The sequence below is a fragment of the Hibiscus syriacus genome, unplaced genomic scaffold (genome assembly GCF_006381635.1).
Source record: "Hibiscus syriacus cultivar Baekdansim isolate YM2019G1 unplaced genomic scaffold, ASM638163v2 tig00111463_pilon, whole genome shotgun sequence".
Taxonomy (NCBI): Eukaryota; Viridiplantae; Streptophyta; class Magnoliopsida; order Malvales; family Malvaceae; genus Hibiscus; species Hibiscus syriacus.
The window spans coordinates 1,509,530-1,537,136 of NW_024063098.1; the positions used below are offsets into that span (position 1 = coordinate 1,509,530).

The 27,607-nt window shown below is 34.6% G+C and overlaps 1 protein-coding gene across 1 annotated transcript; it reads right to left on the reverse strand.

Moving 5' to 3' along the window:
* Positions 1 to 21,898: 21,898 nt before the first annotated feature.
* On the reverse strand, positions 21,899 to 22,759 carry LOC120163539. Its single transcript, XM_039173455.1, has 2 exons — positions 22,642 to 22,759; positions 21,899 to 22,573 (listed from the first exon to the last, which is right to left on the reverse strand). Exons 1-2 carry the CDS (start codon positions 22,738 to 22,740, stop codon positions 22,220 to 22,222), a joined length of 453 nt encoding a protein of 150 aa, XP_039029386.1. The 5' UTR covers positions 22,741 to 22,759; the 3' UTR covers positions 21,899 to 22,219.
* Positions 22,760 to 27,607: the final 4,848 nt, after the last annotated feature.

Sequence of the window (27,607 nt, forward strand, 5' to 3'; positions counted from 1 at the left end):
GAATCTAATGGAATTACCCTTTGACGAGTTTGAGGTTATCCTAGGAATGGATTGGCTATATCATTACCATGCCAATGTGGATTGTCGACTTAAGCGAGTTGTGCTGAGAAGTCTCGATGGATCAGAAATTAGTGTGGTCAGTGAGAGAATTAATTCTTTAGCTAATGTGATATAAATGATGTCGGCTCAAAATTAATTCTACAAGGATGTCAAGCTTATATATCCAATGTGATTGATACTCGAGTCAAGGAATATTTTTTAAAGATATTTTGAATGTCAAAGAGTTCCCAGAAGTATTTCCTGAAGAATTACCTGGATTACCTACAGATAGGGAGGTTGAGTTTCAAATTGAAGTTATGGCAGGAACAACACCGATTTCAATGGCTCTTTATAGGATGGCCCCAAAGGAACTGAAAGAGTTAAAGATTTAGTTACAAGAGCTTTTGGATAAAGGATATATCAGAACTAGCGTCACCTTGGGGTGCTTCAGTATTATTCGTAAAGAATAAAGACAGTTCGATACTCCTTTGTATTGATTATCGACAGCTCAACAAGATAACCATCAAGAACAAGTCTTCTCCCAAGAATCGATGATTTATTTGATCAACTCAAGGGAGTTACAGTGTTTTTTAAAATCGATTTACGCTCTGGTTATAATAGGTGAAGTACAAGAAATAGATGTTCCAAAAACGACGTTTAGGATTCGGTATAACCATTATGAATTTGTAGTAATGCCATTTGGTTTAAATAATGCACTTGCAACGTTTATGGACCTTATGAACAGAGTTTTCCAACCATACCTTGATCAGTTCGTGGTTGTTTTTATTGATGACATCTTAGTGTAATCGAAGGTAATAGAGGATCATGAAGCCCATCTTCGTGTCATTCTTCAAATATTACAAGATAATAAGTTTTATGTTAAGTTCTTTAAGTGCGAGTTTTGGCTAACTACAGTGGAATTACTTGGACACGTGGTTTCTGCAGAAGGGATTCGGGTAGATCCTCAGAAAATAAAAGCTATATTGGATTGGGAATTTTCAAGAAATGTTTCAGAAATGCAGAGTTTCTTAGATTTGGCAGGATATTATTGAAGGTTTGTAAAGGACTTTTCAATGATTTCCTCCCCTTTAATCAATATATTAAAGAAATATGTACCTTTCACATGGATGGTTAAATGTCAAAAGAGTTTCGAAACTCAAAAGAAAGTTCTTACAGATGCTCCAGTGTTAGTGGAACCAGAATCAGGCAAGGATTATACAATTTATAGTGACACTTCCCTTAATGGTTTAGGATGTGTATTAATGCAAGATGGAAAAGTAATCGCCTATGCTTCTAGACAAGTTAAGCCCCATGAGAAGAACTATCTGACGCGTGATCTTGAATTAGCAGCGGTGGTCTTTGCATTGAAAATTTGGCGCCATTATTTATATGGTGAGCGTTGCTACATTTTCACAGATCAAAAAAGTTTGAAGTATTTGTTGACACAAAATGAACTTAATTTGAGACAATGAAGATGGACTGAGTTACTCAAATAATATTATGCGATCATATATTATTACCCCGGGAAAGCTAATGTAGTAGCAAATGCTCTTAGTCGGAAGACTTTTGCCGCTTTACGTATGTTAAATGCCCGAATTGTGTTAAGGAAAATGGTGCGCTGATGGCTGAATTAAAGTTAAAACCGTTATTGTTAGAACAGATTCAGAAGTTGTAAAAGAGGGATGATAAGTGTTTAGCCTGGTTTGAGCAATTAGAAAAAGGTGAAATCAAGGACTTTGAAGTAAAGTCTAATGGATGTTTATATTTTAGAGACCAATTTTGTGTTCCCAATGATGACGAGTTGAAAAGAGATCAACTTTATGAAGCACATTGTAGCCCATTAACAATGCACCCATGAGGGAATAAGATGTATCAAGATTTGAAATGGTGTTTTTGGTGGTCAGGCATTACAGAGTTTGTCTCAAAGTGTCTTAATTGTCAACAAGTAAAAGCTAAACATCAAGTGCCTTCAGGATTATTGTAATCGATCTTTATTCCTCAATGGAAATGGGAAAGAGTTACGATGGATTTTGTAAGGGGTTACCTTTTTCACCTAACAAAAAGGATTCAATTTGGGCTATTACAGATAGATTGACTAAAACAACTCACTTCATTCCTGTTCGAATGAATTTTTCAATAGAAAAGTATGCGGAATTATACCTCAAGGAGATAGTTCGACTGTATGGAGTACTAGTTTCAATATTATCTGATAGAGATCTAAGATTTACTTCAAGATTTTGAAAATCTTTACAAGGAGCTTTGGGTACTCGATTGAACTTTAGTACTACTTTTCATCCTCAAACCGATGGTCAATCAGAGCGGATAATTCACGTGCTGGAAGTTATGTTAAGAGCGTGCGCTATTGGATTTCATAGATCGTGGAAAAAATATTTGCCGCTAGTGGAATTTTCATATAATAATAGCTACCAATAAAGCATTAAAATGGCACCGTATGAAGCCTTGTATGGAAGGAAGTGTAAAATGCCACTTAATTGGTATGAATTAAAAGATTGGGAAGTTCATGGCCCATAATTGATTAAAGAAGTTGAAGAAAAGGTTCAAGTAATCGGCACAACCTTAAAGTGGCATCAGACAGACAAAAGTCATACGCAAATTTGAAGAGAAAAAAAATTGAATTTCAAGTAGGCGACAAAGCTTTCCTCAAAGTATCACCTTGGAAAAAAGTACTTCGTTTTGGGCAAAAAAGGAAAGCTCGGTCCTAGGTTCATTGGACCATATAAAATCTTGAAAAGAGTTGGACCATGGCATACCAGTTAGCATTGTCACCAGAGATGGAAAAGATCCAAAATATCTTTCATGTGTCTATGCTTAGGAAATATCGATCAGATCTTGCGCACATCATAACATCGGACGAGATAGAAGTTCAATCTGACCTGATCTATGAAAAATAACCGGTATAAATTCTAGTATATGAAATCAACAGCTAAGGAACAAGACAATTTTTCTAGTTAAAGTTATCTGGAGAAACCATAAAGTAGAAGAGGCTACTTAGGAACGTGAAGAAGATATGAGGAGACAATATCCCCACCTTTTTGTGCAATAAAAATTTGAGGATGAATTTTTCTAAGGGGGAGAATTGTAACACCCAAAACACCAGGTCAGTGATCAAAATGTAAGAATTTAAAACTTAATGGTTTAATTTAAATAACTTGAAAAGTTCAAGGATTTATTTTGAAAATTTTGTTTAGGACTTGACATAAAAATTGGATTATTGGAAGGGCATTATGGTATTTTCTAAGGAAGGATTTTTATATTCCCTTTTTAAGGGATAATAAACATATGGATAAGAGAGAAAAGGAAAAGAAAAGTATGGAAACCATTGTTATCTCCTTCCTCATTGTTTTGAACTCCAGTTTTAAAGGTGAGTTGAATTTTACTTGCTTGTTCCTTCAATTTTTAAGTCGGTTCTTATTCTTTGAGTGATATATAAGCTTAAGGGAGGCTTTAGGGAGATTAAAACTAAGAGATGAATAATTAATGATGAATTTGTAAAGTGGGGTTTTAAATAAATTGTTAATATGGTTTAGTTTTTAGATTTCTATTATTAAATTTGACTTGTCAAGGGTCTAATTAAGGAGTTAGAAGGATTAGAAATAATTAAGAACATGTTTGAAAATATGGTATGCTTTTGAGTGTTCTAGTGGTATTTTGGATATTGGGGAGTATTAAATTGAGCTAAGTAGGTTTTAAGAAATAAAGTTGAGTTTAAAGGCATAAAGGAAGATAAAAGTAGGAGATTTAGGTAAGTTTTGGTAAATTTTCGAAATAAAAATGGTGATTTATGGGCAAGGGTATCAGTACTGGAAGAACAATATCGATACTTCAAGGAAAAATCTGTTTGAGTTCAATGATCAGTATCAGTACTGATTGAGGGAGGTACCGATACTGAAAGGGGAGTATCAATACCAAGAGTAAGGTATCGATACCATTATCAAGTTGGAAATTCTAGAATGCTAAAATGGTATTGGTATCGAAGTGGGTATCGATACCATAGAAGAGAAGTATCGGTACTGTAGGAGAAGTATCGATACTAGTGCACTTGAAATGATGAATTAAGTGTTTCTTTCAGTTTAAGTTATTATGTGTGGTTATAAGCGATATGAATTACGGCATTCATTTTTTGATTGTTCTTTTGTAGACATCGAACAAAGACAAGTTCCAGACAATTTGAAGTTATAAGTTATCCATCAAAAGTGATAAGGATTCGTTTAGGACTTCGGTGAAGCAAAGGTGAGTGCAACTCATTTGTTTATATTCGATTCGAAGGCGACTTGCAATAAGCCAACCTCAGAGTTTTCGATAAAAAACCTTTCAATTTCTTTTATGTTATATTTTTACAATGTTTTATTCACGTTATATTAATTAAGCTATGTTTTGATGTTATGTGTACATGACTATGAAAATGTGACATGTGAAAATGTCTATACAAAAATACTCGATGTGAAAATGCCTATTTGAACAAGATATACTTCGAATAATGAATGAAAAATAATTATATGGTTAAAAGCCCAAGGTATATGTATGAAGATTAGAGGTATAGTTGCATGCCAAGAGTTGAGGGTTCTATGTGGTCCTTTGGGACAAAACTATGTGATCCTTCGGGACAAAACTATGTGGTATTTCGGGACAAAATTTGTGGTCCTTTGGGAAAAATATCTGGCACTTCAGTGCAAATTATGCGAGCTGTGGTGACAACATTAGTGCACAACCTTAATGTACTCAAATACCTATAGTTCTCAGTAATATACATTAGGCCATTAAAAACAAAGTTATATAAATAGAATAATGAATAAAAGAATCTGTTTGTGTTATGAAAAGCAATTTGAATCCCTTATGAAATGTTTTATGACATGAATAGGAAATTTTGTTTATAAAGTTTTATTTTTCTCGTACTTGCCTGACTAAGTCAACGAATTAGCGTGTGATTGTTTCACACATAGGTTTGAAGAGAACATAGGATTGAGGATAGGTGAGGAGAGCATACCCCCGCAAAGATCAGATCAGAACAATTTAAATGTAGGTTTCTTGTAAATTGTAAATTGTTGGCATGTACTACAAGTTTAAATTGAAAAGCTTTGATCTATTTTATAACCTTATACTTTTTTTATTTATGTGACTTATTAAGTGTTTATTTAAATATAAATGCAAGTTTTTATTAATTATTCTAATTCAAGGGTTCCATCAATTTAAGACAAAGAAAAGTTTAAATTTTCACTTACATTTTAAGAGTCAATGTTTTGAAAAGTCAATGTGACACCTCAGATTCTATATGGGTCGGGTATGGGTTAGGGGTGTTACATAATCACACCATAATCAATGATTGATGGTGACTCCATGAACTGAATTTATTATTTTTAATTCAAGTCCAAAAATATTTGAGGTGGACATTTTTACAAAATCCCAATTTTATTCGACCCAAGATTTTAAAAGAAACGTCTCGACATAGGTCATTAAATGTGCATGAATGGTTAGTTTGGTTCATGAAGCATGTTAGAGTAAATCCATGGTAAAATATGTATTTGATGTTTGTAAGCTTGAAAAATGATACCTCTTGACCTCTAAGACTACAAATAAGACTCTAATAATATTTGCTAGTCTTGGCAGAGTGAATGGGTGAGTTAAACATGTATTTTCGTGACCAAAACAGGACACTCTAGGATGTCAGTATCGGTACTGTAAGAATAATATTGATATTGTTCTTCGTGTAGGGTAAAAGCAAAGATAAAATGTGAGGGAAGTATCGATACCCCTTCAAGGAGTATCGATACTCATGGTCTAGTATTGATACTCAAGAGGTGGTATAGATACCAAAATTAAGTTAAGGATTCTAGTAGCCAAATTTGGAACTGATACTCATGGAATTATCGATACTAAGGGTAGAGTATCGATACCAAGGTATTTTTAAAACTTCAAAGCTATTTTAGTATTGATACTCATCGTGAGTATTAATACCCAAGGGTCAGTATCAATATTGCTAGCACAATATCGATATCGTCGTATTCTTCTTGGGTAATTTGGATTATTTGGTATGGGGTTTAGACTTGGGTGTTTTGATATCGAATAAACTTTAAGTACTCAATACAAGGGTGCGAAGCCTTCTTGGCTCATTTGGTGGATACGCGAGCTTCTGTTCTGATGTTTGAGGATATTCATGCTATGCGAGAGTTCTCTGATATGTTACTGGAGGAGTTACCAGGGTTACCACCTGATCGTGAGGTTGAATTCAATATAGGGGTATTACCAAGTTCAATTCCGGTGTCAATTTCTCCCAACTGACAACTAAATAATTTGACTATCAAGAACTCCTACCCTCTCCCTATGATAGATGATTTGTTCGACCAACTCAAGGGAACATGTGTGTTTTCTAATATTGACTTGAGGTCAGGGTATTATAAGTTGAAATTCAAGTATGCTGACATAGCCAAGACAACTTTCAATATGAGATACAACCATTATGAGTTTTTCGTAATGTCGTTTGGGCTCACTAATGCTTGGTGGCATTCATGGATTTGATGAATCAAGTTTTCCTTCTCTATCTAGATCAATTCATGGTGGTTTTCATCGACGACATCCTTGGGTACTCTCAGTCTGAGGAAAAGCATGATCAGCACATTTGTATCATCCTGCAGACACTTCGGGAGCGTCAATTATACGCCAATTTTGGGAAGTACCAATTCTAGGTGACAGAGGTTGCATTTCTAGGTCATGTGGTAGCAACTGATGGTATTCATGTGAATGTTTTGTCAAGGGATTCTCAATGATAATGACATCGTTGATCAAGTTGCTTCAAATGACAGTTTTTTCATATGGAACGAGAAGTGCTTTGTAACACCCTTGACTCATAAACGTACTCAATTACGAGTTAAAGATGTTATATCAACTTATTAACATTTACTAAAAAAATTTGGTTAAATTAATAATTTTTTGAAACTTGTTCATTAATTTCGTTTTTATAAAATTTTATAAATTGTATAACTTAAAATTTAATATTTTAATCTTAAAATCAAAATTTGATTTTAGGCGGCACTGTAGCAGTTCGACACAAAATCATACTTAAAATAATACTGCCTAATATCTGCCTACATAAAAATCCATTTTGATATAATTATAATCATAATTTAGTAATTACCTTTTTGGAGAAATATAAATTAATTACCAGCGAAATTGAAACACATATATTAAATATACATGCTAACTAGCTAAGTCAAAAGTGGTAAATACCATACTGATACTGAAAAAGGTGTGATCCTCAAAAAGTGATTCCTACTATGCTCCCTACTTCACGGATTCATCTTTTGATTTATCTACGCATGAAATAATCATACTCTAAGTAACAAATTAGTGAGGCATTTTTCAACATCAAATTCTAACAATTTAAAATGATTAAAGAAATATTCATACTGAAAATGTCCTATATAAAAATAAAAGAACTGAAGAATTTATTTCTTTCATCTGAAACCTGAAAAATGTCATTCGAAATATAAATTCATATTCACATATCGGAATATTCAAAGAAACAATTTACTTCCCATGAAATAATCAATCTTGCATTTTTCAGGTCACTTTCATTGATAATATCATTCAAAGAAAGATTTACTTTCAATGAATCAATCATTTCTACATATTTCAAAACATTTAACAAAATAGTCCAATGTACATAAATAAGAATACTAGGTACACGACTCAGAACGAGCGCATGCACAATATGCAGCCCTAACAGCCATAATAGAACGAAATCGTAACTGCTAAAAAATGCACCCTTGGTGCCAAAAAAAACAATTAGTGCAAGATAGATGTACACAAAGGTACCAGAACACACTTATAGTGCAAAAAACATAATCATTCAACCTCATGGAATGCCAATCGTATCAATAACTCTCAATGCACATACAATAGGCTTTATAATTCAAACCATATTTCAATTGCAAATTCAAAAATAACCATAACATAAATCAGAACTATTGGGTAGTTCATACCCAAAATTAATCTTATATCATTTAAAAAAATATTGTAAAATAAACACATTATAATAAGATCATATTTGATTTGTTCCAAGACATTGAAATAGTAAGAATGCACTCACCTTATTAGCCTCACTATCAAACCTTTTACGAAGATGTTCCTTTTTAATCTCGAACTTTTTCCTTCCTTTTCGATTTGCTTTGATCACAAGGTTTAACGAAATCTAGACCACATCAAACAAATAACAATATATGCAAAGTATATTTACTATTAAACTAACATATTCACAATCCAATAATCAAATCCATAAATATGAGTCTATACTTATTCGAGATAAAAATAACTTCACGATTCCATATCAACTTCAATATTTCCAAATAACATTTCAATTCCATAAATATTCATATTTCTCTCCAAGTCACTCAAATTCATAAACCTTAGAATTTAATCACCATATATGAATTCTTTTATAATTCATACTAACTTTTCAAATATGCTCAAAATGGTCCTTGACCAATTTCACTTCATTTAAACCCAATACTAAAATTTTCTGCCTTGTAATAATATATTCAATCAAGTATATTCACATTTGAAAACTTGCAATTCAATTCTCAAAGTTTATAATTTTTTTAACTAGTCACCAAGCTTAACCAAATTTGCCATTTGTTCCCCAATCAACATTCCAACATAATTTACAGCATGGTACACTCACAATTAACATTTATACATCAATGCATTGAATTTCTAGAAACTTACAAAATAGTCTCTTTACTTTCACCAAACTTCAAATTGACCCCAATCAACTTCTAAAACTTGTAAAGTCATTCCAATATCAAATATAAACCATGGGAAATTTTTGATTAATTTCCCCTAATTGTTTCATCTTGTCCAAACCTATCAAGAACATTAGGGTTAAATTTTCATTCAACTTCGAGCATGAATTCAAGCTCCTATGATCGATTTCATGCAATTCCAATCATCTCAGTGTCAAATTAAATTCAAATTCAACCAATCTTCAAGAAACTTAGTAATGTTCATTTTTAGATGATTTTAATCATCACATAAGCTTGGAAATTATTCTACAACACTAATAACATAAAAAGCATCATTTAATTCTTCAAAACTAAACATGTTCTTCTTGAACCCTAATCATGAAATTCATCATCAAAGCATGTTTTCCATGAACCAATTATACCAAATGATCGAGAATTTCTAGTAGATTATTTTTCTATCGAATACCTTAATCCAAAAATCAAAGGAAATAACTTAAAAATGGAAAATATTTTTTTCTCTCACTTTCAGTGGTGTTCACGGAAACAAGGGGAAGAAGATGAACCAATTTTCTTGATTTTTCCATCTTTTATTAACCTTTACACATGTTATAATCTAATTAAAATGAATATAAAATTCATTTTATACCAAAAGACCTTTTTACCATTAAAATTCCATGATAACTATTAAATTGCCATGCCACTTGTCCTTATCATCATTCAAAATAAAATCCGCTTTCCACCTTTTCCCTTGAAATTTTCAAAAATTACAATTTAATCACCAAATTCCACAATTTTGGTTTAACATGGAAAATCAACAAAAAATTTGGGGTATTACAATTCTCCTCCCTTTAAAGAAAATTTATCCTCGAATATTCCTTATGTATTTGATATAAAAAGATAAGGAAGTTGTTTTTTTCATATTTTCTTACCATTCCCAAATGGCTTCCTCAATCTTAGGATTCCACCAAGGAAATTTAACCAATGATATGTTATTTTCTTAGTTCTTTGACTCCATATTCCAATAACTTCACTGGTTCTTCTCCATAGATTAAGTCTTGCCAAATTTTGATTTCCTCTAATGACACAACAAGTGAAGGATCCGAACAATTCCTTCAAAACAACAATACCTGAAAAACTTTATGAACCTTATCTATCTATAAAGGTAAAACCAATTAAAAAGTTGTTGTACCAACTCTATTGATAAACTCATATGGACTAATGAATCTAGGACTCAATTTTCCTTTTCATCCGAACCATAGAACTTCCTTCTATGATGATACTTTAAATAACACTTTATCACCATCTTGAAGTTCAATCTCTTCTCTATTCAAATTTGAATAAGATTTCTGCCAGTCAGTGGTTACCTTAAGATTGTCTTGGATAACCTTAACTTTGTCTTCCATAACCTTAATCAAATCGGGACCTATTATATCTCGATCTTTCAACTCGAACCAATTCAATGACGTCTACATTATTTTTTTCCATATAAAACTTCAAAATGAGCCATCTTGATACTTAACTGATTATTGTTGTTATAAGCAAATTATGCTAAAGAAAAATACTTTTCGCATGATCCTTTGAATTCAATTGCACATGCCCTTAGTCTATTTTCCATAGTCTGAATGATTTGTTTCGATTGACCATCTATTTGATGATAAAAGGCAATTATGAATTTGAGTTGAGTACCCAAAACATTATGCAAAGACTTCAAAAATCTCGAAGTGAACTTTGAATTTTTGTCCGACACAATCAAGATAGGTACTCCTTCCAATCTTACAATATCTTTGATATACAACTTAGCATATTTATCCATCACCTTATCAATTCGAACTGAATAAAGTGTATTGACTTGGTCAACGTGTTCACCATCACCCAAATCAAATCTTTCTTGTTGGGTGTCAAAGGTAACCCAACTACAAAATCCAATACTATTTTCTCCCATTTTTATTAAGGAAGGGAAATTGGCTACAACAGTCCAGAAGGTACTTGATGTTTTTCCTTTACTTACTAATAAGTCAAGCATTTGGAAACAAACTCATTAATAACTCTTTTCATGTTTGACCACCAATATCGACTTTTCAAGTCTTGATACATTTTGTTTCCTCCTAGATGCATTGTTAAAGGACTGAAATGTGCCTCAAAAATAATTTCCTTCTTTAACTATTCATTATGTAATATACATATCCTTCCTTGATAATATAATCGTTCATCAGACTTAACCTCAAAGTCCTTACTTTTACCTCTATTCACCTAATCAATCTTTTCTTTACACTTTTCATCTTCTATCTGAAGATTCCTGATTTCATCTATCAAAGCAGGCTCACATTATCATCCTTGATAGAAAATTAAGCATCTAAAGCTTCTAATGTAGAAAAGTTTTCTGGCTCAACACATTTGCCACCACGTTAGTCTTTCCCATATGATAGTGGTTATCACATCATAATCCTTAAGAATTTCAATACATCTCCTTTGTATCAAATTCAACTCTTCTTGAGTCAACAAATACTTTAAACTTTTATGATCTGTGAAAATATAACATCCCTTCCCATATAAGTAGTGGCACCAAATTTTTAATGCATATACTATCACCACTAACTCCATATCATGAGAAGGATAATTCCTCTCATGAATCATAAACTCTCTCGAAGCATAAGCCACCATTTTTCCTTTTTACAAAATAACACATCCCAAGCCATTATGGAAAGCATCGTTATAAAGTACATAATCATTTCCAATTTTGGTTATACTAAGACTAGTGTTTCTTTCAAAATATTCTTTAACATGTCAAATCTTTCTTGGCATTTGTCAGTCCAAACAAAAGGCTTCCTTAAAAATTTTGTTAGAGGGGATGTAATCATCAAGAAGTTCTTCACAAACTTTCGATAATAACCGGCAAGTCCCAAGAAACTTCGAGCTTCAAAAATATTCTTAGGAGTTTTTCAGTCCACTGTAGCCTAAAATTTATTGGGATCAACTTTTATTATTTCCACTAATATAACATGGCTAAGAAAAATGACCTCAGTCAACCAGAATTCACACTTGAATAGCTTTGCATAAAACTTTTTCTCTTGTAAAATCTAAAGAACAACACGAAGGTAATCATTATGATCTTTCTGAGTCTTAGAATAGACTATAATATCATCAATAAACACCCCTCGAACAGATCTAAATATGGCTGAAAGATTTGATTCATTACATCAAAAAGACTACCAGAGCATTGATTAATCCAAACAGAATTACCTCAAACTCATAATGGTTGTATCGAATCCTGAAAGTTGTTTTAGAAACATTTCCCTATTTAATCTTTAGTTAAAGATAACCAGATCGAAGATTGATCTAGAAAACATTGTTTCACCTTTTAATTAATCGAATAAATCATCAATTCTTGAAAGATGATATTTGTTCTTCACTGTCACCTTGTTTAACTGAAGATAATCTATGCATAATCGCATAGATCTATATTTTTCCATAAATAGAATAGGTGTACCTCAAGGTGACATACTTGGTTTAATAAACCCCGATCAAGTAGCTCTTGTAATTATTCCTTTAGTACTCCTAGTTCAATTGGATCCATAAGGTATGGGACCATCGAAATAGGAGTGATATCCAAAATTATTTCAATTTTAAATTCCACTTCATGGTTCAGAGGTAAACTAGGTAACTCTGGAGATACGTCTGGAATTTCTCGAACGGTTAGAATATTTCCATCTTAACTTCAAATGTCTGTGTGTCTACCACATTAGCTATGAAAGCTTGGCAACTTTTTAACAATAATTTCTTAGCAGAAACTGCTGAGATTACATTGGATAATGGATTCTCTCTTTCACCAACCACTATAATTTATGAACCTTATGAAATTTTAAGATTAATCGCTTAAAGCGACAATCCACCATACCATAATACATAGAGATCCAATCCATGACCAAAATTATTATGAACTCCTCAAAAGGTAGTTCCATTAGGTTTACCGATAATTCAATAACTTGAATCACCATCGAACAATTTTTTATTATGTTCTTTACCCTCGCGCTCTGACCAAAAAGAGTTTATTACTATAATATCACTTGAGATTGATTCTAAATAAATTTTTCTTTCTCTAATTAACTTATTTCTGATATACAATTGTGTTGAACCATAATCAATCAAATAAATACAGGTTTATCATGAAGGCGGAATATACCAGTAATGATTTTTAGTTCATCACGATCTTCTTTAATCATAATATTATACACGCTAGTTGGAGTATGCACATCCGACTAGGAAACTAACTCAAAAAATTCTACAACTTAACCTCAAATACTCAAGTGTCTATCCTATTAGCCAAATAAGCTAAACAACTTTTTATCCAATTATTATTATTTCGAAATCATTTCACCTCTTTCAGAAAGAATCGCTTTTGCAACAATATACCCAACCATAATATGAAGGTAATTAACCCATGCCTAAATTGATATCAAACTCATATTTTATTATTATCTCACTTTACTGATGATAATATATGTATATAACCACATGAAATCATCTTTATTTAAGCAAGTGAATACTTAACTTGTATACTTTTCAAAAATTTAAACACATACTTGTAGAAACTCTAGAGTCATCCATAAATTCAATAATATCTAGATCCTCATCGATGTCAAATTCTCTTGTAATCCTTTTAAACTTTCTGATAGATTCCTCTAATTCAGTAATCTCATTAAACGATAGGGCATTTCTTTCAAAGAATAGAGGAAAATCTATTACAACTCCAACACTTATAGGCGAAATACTAAAGTCCTCTCTATCTATTTGGATCGATTGCAATCCCGATCCTCTTTGTAGCATTATCAACTTCCTTAACCATAACTTACAACATCTGACACATATTAGAGAATTAATTATAATATATTTTCTTTATATTTAAATTATTGTAATTAATTATAATATCCTTGTAATTAGTTGTAATCCCCCAACTCTAGGCTAGTTTCCTATTTCTGTGCCTTATAATTAGTTGTAATTCCCCAACTCTAGGCTAGTTTCATATTTCTGTATGCCCAATCTTATGCATATATATTCACTCTTAATCAATGGAAATGTCAAGCCATTGTTTCTCAATATTCTTCTCTCTATTCCAACATGGTATCAAGAGCCTAATCTTCCTGGGCATATTTTCCTCTTCTTCTTTTTCATATCTAAAACTAGCCACCAGTCCCTTCAATGGCTTCCGATACGACTTCCTCTTCCACCAACAATCCTATTACTATCCAAAATTCTCAAGATCCTCTTCTTACTATCAATCTCTCCAATATCACCAAATTGTCATCCACCAATTATCTCACATGGAGCCTTCAAATCCAATCTCTTATTGAAGGTTATGATCTTCATCACTTTATTGATGACACTCAAACTCAACCACCACCCACCGTCACCTTCAATGGTGTTACATCTCCAAATCTGGCGTACATAACTTGGAAGCGTAAGGATCGTCTCTTTTTTAGTGCTCTTCTTGTGCCATATCCGTTTCACTACAACCGCTTATTGCCCGCACCACCACTTCCCTTGATACATGGCAAACCTTAGATAATACCTACGACAAACCATCTCGTGGTAATATTAAACAATTGAAGGAACAATTTAAGCAGTGTAACAAGGGCTCAAAATTAATTAGTGAATACATGCAGGCGATAAAGACTCGTGCCGATGAACTTGCTCTTCTAGGGAAGCCAATTGATGATGAGGATCTTATTGATCAGGTTCTAGAAGGACTAAGTGATAAGTATAAATCTGTCATTGATGTCAATAATGCCCGTGACATGTCAATTTCTTTTGCTAAACTTCATGAAAAACTTCTCAACAAAGAAGCATCTCTTCAGACCGCTCAACCACCTTCCCTATCACTACCAGCCACGGTAAATCCCACAGACTTCTGAAATCGTCCAAATTAGCATCCACCAGCCACCAATCCACAACAACCAGGCCCTACCACTATGTTTTCTCCTCATGATCAATGCCAAACCAAACCTTATTTGGGACGTTGTCAAGCATGCGGCACTCAAGGACACACTGTCAAATGATGCCTGATGTTTCGGCTTGTCACTAATCAATAATCATCAACATCTCGTCCTCATGGCTCTCAGGGATATCGCCCCTCCACACCCTGGCAACCACGAGCCAATCATGTTATTTTGGGTAACAACACTACACCTACTTGGTTGTTAGATAGTGGTGCATCTCACCACGTTACGTCTGACTTGAGTAATCTCTCTCTTCATAGCTCGTACCAAGGATTTGATGATGTCATGATTGGCGATGGATGGGCCCTTCACATAACCCATACTGGTTCTACCACCATACCTACTTCCTCTCGTACCTTTACTTTACAAAATGTCCTTTGTGTCCCTTCCATGAAAAAGAACATAGTTTCGATTTATCAATTTTGCACTCAAAACCATGTTTCTATTGAATTCTCACCCTCTGCTTTTTAGGTGAAGGAACTAAAAACGGGGACAATCCTTTTGATGGGTGAACCTAAGGATGGCGTATAAGAGTGGCCGACTATATCCCCTTCAGTTTCCTCTCCACCATTGCTTGCATTTTCCAGTGTCAAAACCACGAGTGGCACTCTAGACTAGATCATCCATCATTTACTATTATGAAAAATATTGTTACCAAATTTCCTTTACCATTGTCTAGTCCGTTATCCACCTTCACACATTGCAATGCCTGTTCATGCAATAAAAGTCATAAAATTCCATTTTCTTTTACTACCTTAACCTCATCTCACCCGCTTGAACTTATCTTGTCTGATGTCTGGACCTCTCATGTTTATTATATTGATGGTTTTCAATACTATGTTATTTTTGTTGATAATTATACACAATATATTTAGTATTATCCCCTTAAACGGAAATCCCATGTGTATGATGTCTTTGTACGTTTCAAGGCAATAGTCGAAAACCAATTTAAACACTAAATTGTTACCTTCAATTCAAATAAGGGTGGTGAATATCAAGCCCTTGATCATTTCCTCTCCACCAATGGTATATCCCATCTTACTACACTACCTCATACACCAGAACATAATGGTTTTTATGAACGATGTTATCGCCATATTATTGAAGCTGGTTTATCTCACCTTACTCATGCATCAATGCCTTTAACTTATTGGACTTACGCCTTTGCCACTATTGTATATCTCATCAACCGTATGCCCACACCCACACTACATCTTTCATCTCCTTTTGAGAAACTCTTGAGTCTCAACTCAACTACACTAAACTTTGGGTGCTTTGTTACTTATGTTATCCGTGGCTTCGTCCTTATTCTCAACATAAACTTGACTCTCGTTCCACTCCTTGTGTTTTTTTTCTACTCTTCAACACAAAGTGCTTATATTTGTCTCGCTCTATCCACTTCTAAAACATACATTTCTCATCATGTCAAATTTCTTGAAATCTCATTTCCCTTTAGCACTCACCAATTCCATCTAGCTCGTCCCACCCCAGAGATCATTTCCAAATGGCTTCCCCCAGTCCAAATTTTACCAATTTCAAGTGGCTCACTCAATACGCCTCCATAAAGGGATTCCTCATGTCAACATCCGTCACAAAATACCCAACAGTCCACTGCCCTTCCTCACCAGTCGATCATCGATCCTTGTCCATAGACGTCCCTTTACCCAAACACAGCTCGGTTAATAGCCAAGAAACCATGGTCGACCATTTACCACTAGAACCACATAATTCTGATACCTCTTCTACTTCAATCATAGCGCAACCCACCCATCAAAATATCCATCCCATGACCACTAGATTGAAAAATAACATCCACAAACCCCTAACCAAGATGAATCTCACTATTATCATTTCTCAACCATCAGACATTGAGCCTCATACTGTTTCCCAAGCTCTAAAAGATCCGAAATAGAGACAAGCTATAAATGATGAATTTGATGCTCTTGTTCGGAATGGAACTTGGGAGCTTGTTCCATCAACTTCGTTGCAGAATCTTGTTGGATGTAAGTGGGTTTTTTGTATTAAACGACTCCCTAATGGTTCTATTGACAGGTACAAAGCTAGATTAGTTTCCAAAGGCTTTCATCAGCGAGCTGTAGTTGATTATCATGAAACTTTTAGTCTGGTTGTCAAGCCGACAACAATACGACTTGTTCTAAGCCTGTCAGTCAGTAGAGGTTGGCAATTGCGACAATTGGATGTTAATAATTACTTTCTTCAGGGCCATCTTTCCAAAGATGTCTATATGGCCCAGCCTCCAGAATTTGTTGATAAAGACAATCCAACACATGTATACAAACTAAAGAAGGCTATATATGGACTCAAGCAGGCCCCACAGGCTTGGTACCTTGAACTTCGCCAATTCCTCATTGAGTCCGGGTTCACAAACTCTCATGCAGACACTTTTCTATTCATCCTTCACTCAGGTGACACTACTATATATCTGCTTGTTTATGTGGATGACATTATTATCAGAGGCACCAACACTAATATTATTCAGCGCTACATTGACCACATGGCACAAAGATTTTCAATCAAGGATCTTAGCACCTTGTCTTATTTTCTCAGCATTGAGGTTCTAACCACTGCATCTGGTCTGCTGCTTACTCAAAGGCGCTACATCCCTGATCTTCTTACCCGGAGAAAAATGACTGGTGCAAAACCTGTTGCTACACCACTTGTTACAGATGGAAATCTCACATTTCATTCAAGTACATCTCTAACAGACTGCACAGAATATAGAACAATTGTTGCCAGTCTACAGTATCTTTGCCTCACTCACCCAAACATAACATATGTTGTTAACAAGCTTTCTCAATTCATGCATCACCCGACGTCTGAACATTGGAATGTTGCAAAACAACTGATTCGATATCTATTTGGAACATTAACTCATGGATTATTCCTTCACAAGGCAAATCCACTTTCCCTTCATGCCTTCTCAGATGTTGATTGGGCTGGAAACAAAGATGACTATACCTCAACGAGTGTCTATATTGTCTATCTTGGTCGTCATCCTATTTCTTGGTCATTCAAAAAATAGCGTACAGTTGCTCGAACCTCCACGGAAGTTGTGTATCGATCAGTTGCCGCTAATACTTCTGAACTCAATTGGATTTGTTCCCTTCTCACAGAACTTGGCATCACTCTTCCTACACCGCATGTTATCTACTGCGACAATGTTGGTGCCACCTATCTCTATTCTAATCCAGCCTTTCCTTCGCGCATGAAACATGTGGCACTTGACTATCACTTTTTTCGGGGTCAAATTCAATCAGGTGCTCTTCGTGTTACTCATGTTTCCTCAGCAGATCAACTAGTCGACGCTCTTACCAAACAGCTTTCACGAAACTGATTCCAAGATTTAAGGGTCAAGATTGGTGTCTCCTCCGGAGCTCCATCTTGAGGGGGCATATTACATAATTAATTATAACAGATTTTCTTTATATTTTAAATTATTGTAATTAATTATAATATCCTTGTAATTAGTTGTAATCCCCCAACTCTAGGCTAGTTTCCTATTTCTGTGTACCCAATCTTATGTATATATATTCACTCTTAATCAATGGAAATGTCAAGCCATTGTTTCTCAATATTTTTCTCTCTATTCCAACAACACATACATGTAAAAATTACATTAGTAAGGAACAACATCATCATTAAAATCACCTAACCAAACCAGATCAGTAATTTCGAGATCCTAATGGCATGTACACAGTTTTGACATATAATAAGTTCGGTTTAGGTCGAGAATCCACTAAAAATGTAGTTTTGATATCAATAAATGTAATACCCTTAACCCGTAAGCGTACTCAATTACGAGTTAAAGATGTTATATTAACTTATAATCACTTACTAACAAAAACATCGGGTCAAATTAATAACTTTTTGAAACTTTTTCATTAATTCTCTTTTTCATATAATTTATAAATTGTATTACTTAAATTTTAATATTTTGATCTTAAAATCAAAATTCGATTTTAGGCAACACTGTGGCAGTGATCATATTCGATTAATTTCAAGACATTGAAATAAGTAAGAATGCACTCACCTTATTAGCCTCACTATCAAACCTTTTACGAAGATGTTCATTTTTAATCTTGAACTTTTTCATTCCTTTTCGATTTGCTTTGATCACAAGATTTATCGAAATCTAGACCACATCAAACAAATAACAATATATGCAAAGTATATGTTAGTATTAAACTAACATATTCATAATCCAATAATTATATCTATAAAATTGAGTCCATACTTATTCGAGATAAAAATGACTTCACGATTCCATATCAACTTCAATATTTCCAAAATAACATTTCAATTCCATAAGTATTCATATTTCTCACCAAGTCACTCAAATTCATACACCTTACAATTTAATCACCATTTATGAATTCTTTAATAATTCAGACTAACTTTTCAAATATACTCAAAATGGTCCTTCACCAATTTCACTTCATTTAAACCCAATACTAAAATTTCCAGCTTTGTAATAATATATTCAATCAAGTATATTCACATTTGAAAACTTGCAATTCAATCCTCAAAGTTTCGAATATTTTTTAACTAGTCAACAAGCTTAACCAAATTTGCCATTTGGTCCCAATCAACATTCCAACATAATTTACAACATGGCACACTCACAATTGAACATTTATACATCAATACAGTGAATTTCTAAAAACTTGCAAAATAGTCTCTTTACTTTCACCAAACTCCAAATTGACCCCAATCAACTTCTAAAACTTGTAAAGTCATTCCAATATCAAATATAAACCATAGGAAATTTTTGAATAATTTCCCCCTAATTGTTTCATCTTGGTTGAACCTATCAAGAACATTAGGGTTAAATTTTTATTCAACTTCAAGCAAGAATTCAAGATCCTATGATCAATTTCATGCATTTCCAATCATCTCAACGTCAAATTAAATCCAAATTGAACCAATCTTCAAGAAACTTAGCCACGGCCGAATCATATATAGGCATTTTTAGATGATTTTAATCATCACATAAGCTTGGAAATCATTCTACAACATTAATAACATAAAAATATCTTTTAATTCTTCAAAATTCAACATGTTCTTCATAAACCCTAATGAAATTCATCATCCAAGCATGTTTTTCATGAACCAATTATATCAAATGATAGAGAATTTCAAGCAGATTAATTCTCTGTCTAACACCTTAATCCAAAAATCAAAGGAAATAACTTAAAAATGGAAAAGAATTTTTTTTTCTCACCTTCAGTGGTGTTCAGGAAAACAAGGGAAAGAAGATGAACCAATTTTCTTGATTTTTCCATCTTTTATTAACCTTTACACATGTTATAATCTAATTAAATTCATTTTATACTAAAAGACCTTTTTACTCTTAAAATTCCATGATAACTATCAAATTACCATGCTACTTTTCCTTATCATCATTCAAAGCCAAATATGAACAAAATAAAATCCACTTTTCACCTTTATCCTTGAAATTTTTAAAAATTGCAATTTAATAACCAAATCCCACAATTTTGGTTTAACATGGAAAATTAATCTTAATTCCACTTATCCATGTTAAATTCATTGTTCTTAATTAAATAAATAATATTTATTACCCTTCTCCATCTTCCTTCAGAATTTCTCAAAATTTCGATTCGATCCGATTATCCAAATTTTTACTAGACTTTACTACTTAATAGCTCTTTGTACAAACTTCGAATCAAAATTCTGATTCCTACCAAAATGTTAATTATGGAGTAAACTATTTATTTACAAGCCAAAATACATAAATTTTAAAAATTACATTTTTGTCATTGAACTTTTCCAAATTCACAGTTTGGTCACTAAACTTTCAATTTTTATATTTTAGTCACTAACAAAAATTTTGGGTATTACAATTCTCCTCCCCTTAAAGAAATATTGTCCTCGAATTTTTCTTATGTTTAATAATGGATATTATTGTAATAATTATGAGTATTGTGGTCACAAATTTTTTAAATTTAAATAATTTATTGTAAAATATAATATTTTAAGGGTAAACTATATCAGATATCACTGAACTTTAGGTATTGTATCATTTATAACACTAAACTTTCAATTTTGCCAATTATATCATTGAATTTTGATTTTCATTTCAATTATACCACTGAACCGTTTGATCTTTAACAACACAATGATGTGATTGAGGGTTGCCAACGTGGTGAACGGCTATCGGCGTAGAAACCTCACCAAAATGGCATCTTTTTGGTCCTACTGTTAACGATGTAATAATCTAGTGGTATAATTGAAACAAAATTCAAAGTTTAATGCTATAACTGATAAAATTGAAAGTTCAGTGGTATAAATGATATACTGCCTAAATTTGATGGCATCCGATGTAGTTTACCTTAATTTAATTATCGTAATAGACTATTGAGTTTTTTTAAAATTTATGATAACATATTCATACGACGATGCTACCACTATATAGTAGTAGTTACTCTGCTCCACTGCATAATTACATAATCATGGTACTATTACATGATACATTATCAGATCATGTTAAAGTCTGCAAACAAGGATTGACCGAGTGGGGCCGGATGGGTAGTTGCCTATCATATTTTAAAATTATTATATATTTTAGATTTTTTTATATATTTTTTATTGGAAATTTATTTTCACCCAAATTTTATTAATTAAAGTTCGTTCTTCTAAAATTTTAAAAGTTTAAGTTTATCCCTAATATAAAATCTTACGTTCGTGGAGACATAGTTTTGCAGATTGAGCTGGTTTTTTATTCTTGTGAATGCAACAATTTTCTGTCAGACATGCCATGTAATAATCTTAAAAAACAAACAAGCAAGCATTTATTACTGAATTATTGAAGTGGTAAACAGTAAAAAGATAAATATTTTATCAACAAAGTTTTATCCATTTAAACCAGTTTGGTTCCAAGTTCCAACCCCAACACAGCAGTAAAATGACTAAAAGGGAACAATCTGCAGGTAAAGTTTTCTATGATTTACTGCCACTCATAGCTCCATAGTCGTAAAGGTGAAAAATAATTCTATCTCCAAAATGTTTTAATAGCTGCATCACTATTTTGCCTTGCTATCAAAGTTACAATATCAGCAATGTGGTGTTTTCGTATTCTATTTCTCTAATCTATAGAACGCAGGAATGAACCAATGGTGCAATGAAGAGATTCTTGAGCTTAAGGACTAACCCTCTTTGTGGCAGTAACTTGGATTATTAATCCATAAATCCGTTTTCGACGATATTCCCGACATGTATTTTCAGTTTACAGAGCATGAGAAGCATCTGTGCCATTGGATACAGATATCACCTATACAGTAACCCTCATTTGGAATGGCAGAATTTGCATGGCCACTCTCCATTTTAGCCCGAACACTAACCGTCTTTAATCGCTTTTGGTCGCTTTGAAATACATGGAGAGGCCATTTGGAATTAAACCAGCCGGTTACTGACATCTAAACACGAGCAATAGGAGAGAGGGGGGGGGTTAATCACATATGTTGGTGGGATTGCTACTGCTCTCTTGCTAACTTTCTTCTTCTCCTCCTCCTCTGTGACTGCTTCAATTAAGAATTTCACTTCATCATCAAGAAGTGATTGCAGTGAATCGCATTTCGACAAATGTTGAGTTTGTGCCTCCGCAGCAGCAGTCGGGGTTTCAGTACCGTGCAATATGGCAACACAAATAGAAAATGCTTGTAACACGAACAACTTTGCATGAAAATCGACAGCATACCCTCCTTCGGTGGCGCTCATGGTCAGTGCCGGTGTATTCTCTTTGGCACCCTACATAATAATTAAAGCTTAGTTATCGGAGATATTAATCACGTCTATATGAAAAACAAAATCCTTTCCTGAAGAAAAAGTTCAAAAGGCTGTTCACTGTCCACCAGTGGTCGATCTTCGGAACAATTTATAGCAGGGTTGCTGACAACAACAAGGGGACAAGCCATGTCCCAGCGGCCACAATCACAGCCTCCACCGTTCCTCCACCTATCGAGTAGCGGTGAGGACCTGAGGTCTCGGTACTAGGAAAGCCATGGTTTCCGGTAGGAATAACAACCTTCACCTTCTCTTGCCTCCTGTTATCTTGTATGTTCATTTTGCATTCGTCAATCACAGAGACATTCAGTAGGTTTAAATGCCTGTTATAACCTATTTTGTCCCCTCTTCTGTATTTCAAGCTCTCTCTTCTTAAACGGTACTTGAATGACTAGGGCGGCAATTTCATGGTTCGGATGCAGATTGGCAAGTAGCAATGGAGTTGATCCGTTTACAGATTCAACCTCATCGCTATCTGAAGCAAGATTTAAGTGATCTTTGAGCCTCACTGCATTAGAGCCATTGTCGGGTTCACAACATCCAGCATCCGAGCCTGGACTAGAACAGATTGAGCTTTTACAAACATCAGGCGATCCTTGGACAGAAACGCGCTGTCTCAGGTGTGCGATATCATACATAACAAACTCTGTAACCATTGAGTTTTCAATCATCCCTCCATCCTTAATTTCCGAGCAGAAACAGCAGGAGACTTGCATCTGAGCAAAAACCGGAGAATCTCGGCTACTATCACTCAACCGCCGCATACCAGCATTGCTCTTCTTTCTATTGCTGACGGCGTGAAAGGTGTATGCCCAATTGAAAGCGTTATCTTGCTTCCACTGTCTGGCCAAGAGAACAAGAAAAATGGAACCCTTTGTTTCACTCCCAACTTGAGACAACCATGTAGGTGAACTGGTGAGCTTGCCACCATGGAGTGGATGATATCTTTCTTGACAAAAGTGGTGTCCGGTTCAGAATTTCGAGGCGAACGTGAGAAGTCATGTAACAAAGATTTCCGAAGAATCCTATTTCTTCTCGTATTTTCCATCCCAACAGTTTTGACAGTCATCTTCTGCTGCATAACCCAAAGGACTTCGCAGAGACTTTGATTTCATGAACGGATCAAACATCTTTCTAATAGGACTAAATCTGGCTTTCGTGCTGGCTCCGGAAAATTGGTCACTTTCTGATGAAGAGGGTGAATGAGAAGCTTCCATCTTAGCAGATAGTGACTTATGAAGGTTCCAAACCGTGCCTTTTTCAACAATGTCATTACCATCACCTGAAGGATGGACAATCGGTTCACATCCGAAACTCCCGTTCCTCTTGTTATCATGCCCTGCAGTTTCTACCAACCATTTTTCTCTCTTTTCGTTATCTTTATTATCCGAACTTAGATTTCAATGAAGCCATCTGATGAGCATGACTCGAAATAAGGTTTGCTAATGGAAGCTGATTTCGAGTTCGAGCTAGATGACATCATCTAGTTCCTCTCTTCTGAGTTACGAAGAGAATCAACAATACTAAACTAATAAGAAGTGTCACTACTACGCGATAATTTGATTTTCCTCCTCCCCTCAACCGTGCCTGTTTTCTTCATTTTCCTAATCTCTTTCGAGCGTTGATATATCGAACCTCGCTTCAACTCAGCATTACCTTCTGCTTCAACAGATCCACACTGAATGCTTTTACAAGAAGCACTGCGGTAACGGCGAAAGCCGATTTCAGTAAACCTTTCCTTCACCCTCAATACATCCTCATTACGGCTCCATTTTCCTTTCGGATATCTCTTTTCAATGTTCAAACATTGTCAAGAAGACGGAAGAACGGTGTTAGAACTCAGATCTAATGTGCAGTTCTTCTCTAAATCCGAATCCATCTCTAGTCCTATTGCTTCATTTACAGTCCTGCAAGAAATGCCTGTCATATAAACACAGATTCAACACATTCAGACCAACAGAATCAATATCTTCAACAATTCAATTCCGCAAAAGCAATTAGTCCAAAAGAAGGACAAATAGATAACAGACAAAAATCATGAATGAGGGATTAAATAAGACCTTAAAAATCAAGCAAATACATTCTCAACAATAAGAACCTTGAATATGTAAAGCTTAGGTCTTTAAGGTTAAAATCCTGGGTTTGATCTCAAACAAGGCAACAAGGAATCTCGTGATCTCCATAAACATACAGGAGAAATTATTAAAGTGACAGGGAAACAATAATTAACAAAAGAAAAAAAACAGATACTTTATTCCACTTACATTTCAAAAGTGGACAAAATCAAAGAAAACCCAACCCCAAACAAACAGTATAAGCAGATGCAATGCATAATAATACTCTTTATATTCTTGAGCAGAAAGCAAAGATGAAAACACCAAAAAAAACCCTTTCTTTAAAGAAGAAGCAGACCAGAGACGACCCTCAAAGAGTACTTGAAATTGAAAAAGAAGATGATAAATGATATACAATCAAGTTGAGAAAGTTAATGGATAAAATCAAGGGATTTTGATGTTTGAATATTTCTTTGTAATTATCTGTAGTATCTGGCAGTTACTCAATTTATTTTGTTTCCTTCTTATTAGTAGTTAGTTTCCTTCTTTTATGCTCACATAATCTGTATATATACTACCTATATCAATAAGAACAATAAATCATATATTTCTTCATCCTATTATCTTCTCTATGGCATCAGAGTCACGGTTTGTTCTTTGATCTCCAACAAGCTTCTCATCCCCTAATTTCAATGGCTAATGAGAATAACCAAGTCATCATCCACAATGCCCAAGAACCCATAAAACCGCTAACCATGATCACTATCCAAAACTCCATTAAACTCACACCCATCAACTATCTTTCTTGGAAGACCCAAGTGGAAGCCATTCATAGGCTACGACTTACAAAAAATTCATTGATAGGTCTCACCCTGCTCCTCCACCTACCATCACCACCAATAATGTTATCTCTATTAACCCTGCATACAGACATGGCTATGTCAAGATAAACTATTATTTGGAGCACTTGTCGTCACTCTTTCACCCTCTTTAGTTCCTCTCATCACCCAATCTAAAACATCCTATGAAGCCTGACAAGTCCTTGCCAACACCTATGCTCGCTCATCTCGTGGCCATATCAAGCAACTCAAAGACCATCTTAAAAATATTACCAAAGGTTATCAATCCATTACAGACTACATGCAGTCAATTAAAATGTGGGCCGACGAACTTGCCACTCTCGGTAAGCCTCTTGACCATGAAGATCTAATCGAAAATGTACTTGAAGGCCTTGATGAAAATTATCAGTCTATCATTGATTTTGTCAATGGCCGTGATTCCACTATCTCTTTTGATGAACTCCATGAGAAACTCATCAATAAAGAACTGTCACTCCGCAACAAGACAAGGCCCTCACCTCTACCGACATCAGTTCATCTCACCAATGTTCGCTCTACTCATGGTCCGCTACCAATGGACTCCTCGGCTCCCTGGTTTCACATCCATACCCACTCAAGATATCACAAGAAGTTCTCCTAGCAACACTCGAGATAATCGTTCTCCTGCTCGTACATTCCTTGGTTTCTGCCAATGGTGTAGTACTCAAGGTCATGTAGTCTCCCGTTGTCCTTTCTTCAGACAACAGTTTCTGAATGCGCAACCACCTCCTCATCCTAACAACTCATCACAGTATCGACCACTGTCTCCTAGGCAATCTCAAGCAAAAGTTGCAACCACCCATCCCTCCAACACTACATGGCTACATGACAGTAGTGCCTCACATCATGTTACAACTGACCTCAACAATCTTTCCCTCCACGGTCCTTATGATGGCATAGATGAAATTATGATCGGCGATGGCTCTGGACTCCCCATATCCCACACTGGTTCCACTTCTCTTACCACTCCCTCTCACTCATTTTCCCTATCTAATGTTTTATGTGTCCCACCATAAAACGTAATCTTATTTCTATTTCTCAATTTTGCAAGTCCAACAATACTTCCATTGAGTTCTTACCCTCTTCTTTTCATGTGAAGGATCTTCGCACGGGGGCAATCCTTTTGCAGGGTCGAACTAAGGATGGTGTGTATGAATGATCGGTCTCCAATACTCAGTCACCTTTAATCGCCTTTTCCAGTGTCAAAACCACTTTGTCCGAGTGGCATCATAGGCTAGGTCATCATTCTTTGTCAATCTTCAAAAATATTATGTCTTCGTTTCATTTAGATGTCTCTCATCCTTCCAATTTCAATTTTAATTGCAATTCATGTCAATACAATAAAAGTCATAAATTACCATTCTCTACTTCTACTCTCTCCACTTCTTCACCACTTGAAATTATATTTACTGATATATAGACATTACCAGTCTACTCTATTGATAACTTCAAATACTATGTTATCTTTGTCAACCATTTTACCAAATATATTTGGCTTTATCTCCTCAAACACAAATCTGAAACGCATGATGTCTTTGTCTCTTCAAGGCCCTTATCGAAAAATTCTTTAATCGTCCAATCATAACTCTCTATTCTGATAATGGGGGAATATCAAGCTCTCTCTTCATTCTTAACTATCAATGGAGTCTCACATCTCGCTTCTTCACCTCACACTCCTGAACATAATGAGTACTCTGAATGTCGTCATCGTCATATTGTCGAAATGAGTCTTTTTCTCCTTACCCATGCATCCATGCCTCTATCATATTGGCCTTTTGCCTTTTCTACTGTCGTCTACATCATCAATCACCTTCCTACACCAACTTTAAACCACTTTTCACCATATCTCAAACTCTTTGGCACATCTCCCAACCACTCCAAACTTTGCAATTTTATATGTCTTTGCTATCCTTGGCTTCGCCCATACTCTTCCCACAAACTTGACTCTTGCTATTCTCCTTCCATCTTTGTCGAGTATTCCCCCACTCAAAGTGCCTATCTCTGTCTTGACACATCTACTACTCGTTTATACACTTCTCGACATGCGCTTTGTTGAGTATATTTTT

What these genes read in the sequence shown, in the direction of transcription:
- LOC120163539 (XM_039173455.1), bottom strand. Translation starts at nt 22,740, where the DNA reads ATGGCTTGTCCCCTTGTTGTTGTCAGCAACCCTGCTATAAATTGTTCC. An exon ending in CTTTTGAACTTTTTCTTCAG is followed by an intron (nt 22,574 to 22,641) that starts GAAAGGATTTTG and finishes ATTATTATGTAG; the next exon opens with GGTGCCAAAGAGAATACACC.